General features: G+C 40.7%; 1 protein-coding gene across 1 annotated transcript in view; it reads right to left on the reverse strand.

The window, feature by feature from the left end:
- The window catches only part of CD96 (CD96 molecule), an 88,879-nt gene that overhangs the window by 34,291 nt on the left and 46,831 nt on the right, over window positions 1–7,757 (reverse strand). Inside the window, exon 8 of the mRNA XM_008588250.1 lies at window positions 3,241–3,333. Within this exon, the coding sequence (XP_008586472.1) occupies window positions 3,241–3,333 (93 nt within the window). The remainder of the gene's footprint in view (window positions 1–3,240; window positions 3,334–7,757) is intronic.

The following is a 7,757-nucleotide window of genomic DNA, read 5'->3' on the forward strand; positions in this document are numbered from 1 at the left end:
CTGAAACAGGATTTCTCAGGTTGGGCACTATTGACATTTTGGAATACATAATTCTCTGTTGCGAATTATAATTCTCATAATTCTCGTCCTGTCCTGTGTTGTACAACATTTAGCAGCATCCTTGATCTCTATTTACTAGATGCCAGTAGCACCCTCCCACCCTCATTGTGATGACAAAAAATGTCTCCAGACACTGCAAAATGTCCCCTGGGGGGCAAAATTACTGATCTAAAATAGTCCTCATGCCCAATGTGGTGTGGCCCTATTTTAAGGAGGTCTTTTGATTCTCCAGAATCTTTCCAACTGTACTACCTTAGTGTGATAGTAAATTGGGTAGCATTTTCCCCCATTTTTTAAGAAATATATTTGACTGTGCTTTCTTTCCCCCTTTAACACTAGACCTACATTAAATTGTAGACTCCTTAAGGGTAACAACTGTGCTTTCTCTTGCTTTAAATTTCTTCACAGCAGTGAGATGGTGTTTGGTCTGATGCAAGCACTTAATATATGCTGACTAACCTCACAGAAAATTCATCTAGAAGAAATTTATGTCTGCTTTCAACTAGCAGAATGTAAATGCCATGAGGGCATTTCCCCCCCTGTTTTGTTCACTGTTGTATTTCTAGCATCTAGAAAAGTACCTGACACATAGTATTTACTGAGCACCTTTCTAAAAAAATGTTTACTGGGATCCCTGCCCCATTTCCTAAAGAATAACAGAGTCCTTAAACTGGGGCTCAGGACTGTCTTTATTCTGCATATTCCAATCTTCATCCCTGCTTCTCTGGTACACAAGTCCCCCCTCTTTAACTCAAGCTTACATACTAATGTTTTCTCAAATGCCCATGAACATCTTTGCCAATGCACAACTGCTCACTTTGTTTTCTCTGTTTAGAATGGCCTTTCAAGCTCTCCACTGAGTCAAATAAATATAATACACATTTCAAAGATCAGCTTATTTCATTCTCTCAGGTAACATTTTCTGACCTCATAAACTCATAGGGACCTTTCCTAACTCAATGCCTAGTACTTACTGGTCTGTACCTCTCCCTGGGCATTTTAATTCTATAAAGCATGCCACCTTTCACTTTACTATTTTGAATTATTATTTTCATATGTAGGTCATCTCTTCCAAGTAGACTGCAACCTTTTTGAAGGCAGAACCAAATTATTATCTTTTTTTTCTTTTTTTTTTTTTAACACCATAGGGTTTATTATGTGACATCTACAAAGTGAAAAAAACATTATTTTCATTTTTAAAAAATTTATTCAGTTATCCAACTGATATTTTTTGACTGCCCACTTTGTGCTAAGTGACAAAACAAATATGGTCCTCGTCCTCATGAAGTGTTTAGACCAGCTGGAGAAAAAATGGTGTCTAATGTGGTGAGAACTGGACATAGAGTCAGAAGACTTTGGTGTGGATACTAACTCTGTCACTTACTGGGTGTGAAATCACTTCATATCTCAGTGTCCCCATGTGGAGAATGGAAACAATGATGTTTGTTCTATCTACCACTCATGATAATGAAGATCAAACCACATTGCATTTTATGTGTAAACATTTCTAAGTGACAAGGTATGGTGGCTTTTAATTTTCTTGATGCATTTCCCTTAAAGAGGAGGAGCCTAGTTTTCCTTGTCATGAGAATAAGCTGGACCTAGTGACTTGTTTCCAATGAATAAAATAAAGCAGAAGTGATGGTGTGTAATTGGAAATTTAATCATAAAAAGGCACCATGACTTTTGTCTTAGTCATTTCATTTCTTGAACTATTTGGTCTAGGGGAAGCCAGCTGTCATATTGTAAGCAGTCCTATGGAGAGCCCTTGTGTGAGGAACTGCACCTCCTGCAGCATGCTTGAGCTTAGAAACAGATCCTTCAGTCAAGCCTTCGGATGATTGACGCCCAGCAACAGCTTGACTACACCTCTTGAAAAAACATGAGTTAGTACCATTGCAGCATGCTTGAGCTTAGAAACAGATCCTTCAGTTCTAGTCAAGCCTTCAGATGATTGACGCCCAGCAACAGCTTGACTACACCTCTTGAAAAAACATGAGTTAGTACCATTCAGCTAAGCTGCTCCAGGACTTCTGACCCCCAGAAACCGTATGAGACAATATGCTTGTATATTTTATAAGTTGCTAAGTTTGGGGGCAAGTTTTTATGCAGCAGTGATAACTAACACACAGGGTACTATAGAGATTTAAGGTATTAATATTAAATGTGATAATTTGCTGAATGATGAATGCCATAATCTACTATGGTTTATTGCTAAATGATGAGTTAAAAGTGGAAGAAAAAGAAACTTCAAAAAGAAAAAAAAAAAAAAGAAATTACAAAACATTAAGAACAAGAAAAAAACCAGATGGATGTAAAACTTTTGATGGATCATTTTTCAGGCATTCCTCACTCTGCCACCTGCTTTATTTTCTGAGAGGTATCAACCTGTGACAGTGACTGCAGGCTAAGTGACAAAGGCTACCAGCTAAAGGAATTGTTCATTCCTACTGACTACTTTGGTTTTATTCCATTTTTCAGTTCTCATTTTGAGCTAAAATTGATAGTTTTAATTAAATAAGAAAGGAAAGCCAGACTTCTGCTCTACATTGAGTATAAGTCTTTTTGTATTAGAGAAAGTCACCATGGTTCTTTGCTAAGCACAAAGGCCACATGGACATGGGGATTTATGACTTGTTTGCATCAATGCCAAATTCTGAGAGTCCCTGCCCTTCCTTTGGCATAGTGACACTGACCCAGCTGACCTCCATTACTAATGATGCCCCAGATGGGAGGGCTGAATTCATAGTTTTCAACAGTCAACTTTGTCAAAATTAATTTGATCCAGAACAAATTTAAATTTAAATGTTCTAATTACCTTTGGCCCATAGGCTCTCCATTTGCAACGAATTTTTTTTAAAGCTCTCACTAATAGCATGGTTGTAGAGGAGGACTGTCAATTTATTAACCTATTTAGAAATAAATACAAAAGGTAACTTCCTCACTGATTATTTATTGGCCCTAGTTTTCCCAGGGCTTCAAGTGAAGGACTTTGGAAGCTGTGGTAACTCTTTGAAGCCATGCAAATAGTACCTAATATGTTTCTCTAAATATCATAGCTAAGAAAAGGGCATGACTCATGAAAGTTTGCTGAAATTATTATTATTATTTTTTTATCAGTCTGTTTGGTTGAAGGAATAATAGCTCATGAAAAGAAAAACAGTGTGAAAGCGTTCTTACTTGCAGGAGATATGCTGTTGGCTGGGGAAGGTTGGGCGCCGGTGCCAGATTCTGTAACACTGAGTGGAGGATCTGTTGGGGGATTCACAGAACCTGAAAGGATCAGACAGACATTTATAATAAACAAAATGTTATAATAGAAACATAAAGTATTGACTTAGTTTCTAAAAATACTTTCCTTTATTTATTCATCATCTAACAAATCGGTATTGGGGGCTGGTTATCTGCAAGGCAATGGGATATAATGGTGAATGAGAAAGACATAAGGCTGTTCTCAAAGAAAATACAGCCTAGAAAATAGGCAATCACTGCAGTGATTGTGGAAGTCCAGTGTCCCATGAGATGCAATGAAGGGATACCAATCAAGATCAGGAGGTCTGGCACATAGACCGATAAAACAGAATAGAGAGCCCAAGAATAAATTTATGCATCTACAGCCAACTGATCCTTGATAAAGGTGCCAAGAATACATATTGGGGGAAAGACTGACTCTTCAATAAATGGTGCTGGGAAAACTGGATATCCACATGCAGAAGAATAAGACTAGACCCCTACTTCTCACCATAAACAAAAATTAATTCAAAATGTATTAAAGATTTAAATGTAAAACCCGAAACTGTGAAACTACTAGAAGAAAACATAGGGGAGGGAAACTATTCATGACATGGGGCTGGCAAGGATTTTTAAAATAACTTCAAACATATAAGCAATTAAAGCAAAAATAGACAAGTGGGATTATATCAAACTAAAATGCTTTTGCACATCAAAGGAAACTATTAACAGAGTGAAGAGTCAACCTACAGAATGAGAGGAAATATTGCAAATCTCAATATTCAGAGGCCTTCTCATCCTACTCTTGAGACAGCCCTTTTTACTCCTCTTTCCGTACCCCAAAATACATACACACAGTCACACACATACTCACTCATACAACCTGTCAGCACTTAACTTTCTTTCTTTCTGTCCCAAAGGTCTTCGTCTCAACAGTTATAGTTAGACATCCATTTAACAAACAAATTTCTATCCAGACTGATGACAGCCAGATGTATTACCCACCCCAGTGGGTATTTTGCATTCAACTTTTGGATTAGAACAAAACAAAATGAAACGTTTTTCCTCCACTTAAAAGAAAAAACAAACAAACAAAAAACCCCACAAACCCCAACACGTTGAATATGCCAAAAAATAGAGTCTGCAGCATTACAGTTTTAGGCATTCTGATAGGCTAACAAAGCAGGATGGTTTGGAAAGTGTTTTTCTCCTCCCTTTCCCCTTCCCCTCCCCCTCCTCCTCCTCCTCATTCTGTAGATACTGTTGAATCTTGGGAATTCTGCAGGCTCTGATTCTCTAATAGCTGCCTGAAGATCCACTGACCACCCTGACCCTGACCCTTTCCCCTTTCTTTTTTTTTTATGTAATTTTATTAATATTATTTTTTACATTCTAGGATGTTGTGCAGAGCAGTTGGAAGGGAGGGGGAGAAAGGAAAGGGGAAGGGAATGGGATGGAAGGAGGAGGGGTGGAATTGAGGCCTGTGGCACCCCCCTCATTCCCACAGGGGAGACTGGGGGGCTTCCAGCGGTGGCTTGGTCATTGCCAGGCTGGGTGTAGATGTCAGGGGGGTGTGGCAAAAGCCCTCGCCCCCCACAGCTCAGGAACCTAGGGCCCTTCTTGCTGCTGCTTGGTGGTCATCACTGGGCTGGCTGTGGGTGTTGGGGGTGTGTGGTTGACAACCTTGGGCCCCCCACTGCTCCAGCTCAGGAGAGCCCGGGGTGCTTCCTGAGGCAGCTAAGTGGTCGCTGCTGGGCTGGCTGCGTGTGTTTGGGAGGCATGGCCTAGGCCCTCGTCCCCCACCCTCAGGACTGGTTGCAGGTGTTGGGGGACATGGCTTAGGCCTCTGGCCCTCCTTCCTTTCTGGCTTGGTAGCCCAGGGGACTTCCAGTCCTTCTAGGTGTTATAGGTGTTCTTTGGTGAAATGAGACCTTTACTAGTTAATATGAAACTTTGTCTCTGATTACAGGTAGTTTGTTTTTTCTTTCATTTCTGTGTTGGATTATTTGCCATCCCCACCACTTAAACTCTGGGCTGGAACTAATTTGTTGTCCTTTGCTATTACAGGTAGTTTGTTTTTTCTTTCATTTCTGTGTGGATTATTTGCCATCCCCACCACTTAAACTCTGGGCTGGAACTAATTTGTTGTCCTTTGCTTACTTCTAAAATGAGGGGAACTTCCTGTGCAGACCAGTACTTGAGCTGTGTGGTTGAGCTAAATTGCTGCTTTGCTGCTGATTCCCTGGCAAAGGCTTTTAGTGCAGCTCAAGTTTTAATGGTTGACTTTATAGGTACTTCCAGTTCTTGAGAGATCCAGTGCACCTGGGTTGTGTAGAAACTCTGCTCTAGGCCTGAGTCTTTTCATCAAACTAGACCCCATGCAATTCTACATTCCTGACCAGTCTCCTCTGAGTGGTCCTTTGCTGATTGGGGTGAAGATTCTACCATCTTGACTGGAAGCTCCTTTTGCTTGCTGTGCTCCAGTGTTCTCCTGGTGGGCCCATCTCCCCCACCATCTGTGCTGCAAATACTTCCCATGGGATGGTCTGTGTGCTGGTCCCTTGTGATGACTCACCAGCCTCTGAGTGGCTATTTTTTTCAGTTGTTTTGGCTCCTCACTCTTGTGTGGGTCCACAGGAACCCCATTAGTGGTCTAGCTGGCCTGGGGGCCACCAAGGCCCTCTTCACCCCTGCAGCCTCCAACCAACTTCATCCAAAGGGCAAAAGCTGCAGCTTTTGCTGGCTCCTGCTCCATGTGCTCAGCAGCTCCAGCCTGGATGCAGCCAGGACTAGAAACAGAGTGGTTTTTTCTTTCTCTCATCATGACTTCTCCCACCTTCATGCACTCCGTAGGTCTCTCCTTTTCTTCACCTGAGCTCTAGTAGCTCCAGCTTGGCTGTCGTTGCTTTTTTATAGTTGTATGGTTGATTTGTGGGAGAGAGTGATGCTGGGGACTGACTATTCCACCATCTTGACCAGAAGCTCCCTTTCCTCTTTCTGAGTTCTGAGTGACTGAGTACTTGAATTTGCTGGGCAACTGTGTACACGTGGGGAAGGGAGCACCTCAGAGAGCTGTGACCTGTTAGGCTCCAACATTATTGATCTTCTCTGGGAACAAAAGTGAGCAAAACTCACTAAATCTCTGCCCAGCTCTGTAATATCCTCAGCGTTTCTCTGCTCTAGCACTCAGAGATGACAGATTTTTCTTCTGTGTTTTCATTTCAGTATCTTGTCAACAACAATAGCTTGATAAGGCAATGACTCTTACACCAGGCATCAGAAATTTACTCCAGAGTTCATAAAACATCCAGCAGTACTACCACAGCCAGAGAGCAAATGTGGAAGTAAGTGTTTAAGAAATTGTAACAAACAGGCAAATATGATACAGTGATAGCATTGCTTTACAGAACATCTAAATCATTCACAAAGATCTATGTCAGAATGGGACTAGAATGTAAGGGATAATTTTGGGAAACTGAACTCTTCAAGATTAATTGTCTTTAATATTTGATCATAAAGGATAAAGTCTCATTTGGCAATTTAAAATTAACCACCTGCTCAGAGCCTAAATTTATGCTAAATCAGGGGCTACCCTGTGAAGCTGAAATTGTCATGTGTTTTGGGTATTAGAATCAGTGCTCTTCCTTATTACCCTAAAAGTACCATTATTTTCTGATCTTGAAAACAAGCAGTTTTAACATCAGAATGTACTGTTTTTTTCAGACATAGTTCTGCCTCTGTTGGGAATAGGATTCTGTTTAGGAATTTAAGGGTTTGGGGTCTTTTATTTAGCTCACGTCCTTAGATTCTGCCAAAGCTACTGGCAAATCTACGTGAAAATTATTTCCTTCACATTGCTCCCAGACTGCCCTACCCATGTCCAGCCTTCTAGGAAGGAGGTGTCCTTATTCCTGAGGGAATTAGGTGAAGTTGAGTGAGGTAGTTTTAGTGTAGCTCCATCATGATTTCTGAATGATTAATTTGGAGTTCACAGGACAATGTGCTCATACGTGTACACACAGGCTGTACTACAGGGATGGTGCCACTGTTCCAGCATTAGAGTGGTACCTACTTCTGAGCAGTAGGGACGGATTTGTGTTCAGACACACACTCTTTTTCATCCAAGGCGCTCAGTAACCAACCACTGCATTTGTGAAGGAGCTGGGCAGGACCCAAGACTGTGTCCTTGGAACAAAGGAAAACTCTTTCACTCATAAGTTATTCATGTTTTTATGAGTATGTTACAGACTACAGTATCTCTGAAAATAGGATGGTGGTTAAAGAGATTAATGGTCCTATAGAATTCTAATAATGATTTGCAAATCTGTTTGTTTTATAGGAGTACTTTACTGTAAATATGCATATTTGATAGTTGTCATTACAAACTTCTATTTTTTTATAGGACTATCTGTTGTCACTATATTTGTTGAAACATTTGTTCTTAACTTTCATGTAGTAAAATCTCC

This window comes from Galeopterus variegatus, unplaced genomic scaffold (assembly GCF_000696425.1).
Source record: "Galeopterus variegatus unplaced genomic scaffold, G_variegatus-3.0.2 Scaffold4741, whole genome shotgun sequence".
NCBI lineage: Eukaryota > Metazoa > Chordata > Mammalia > Dermoptera > Cynocephalidae > Galeopterus > Galeopterus variegatus.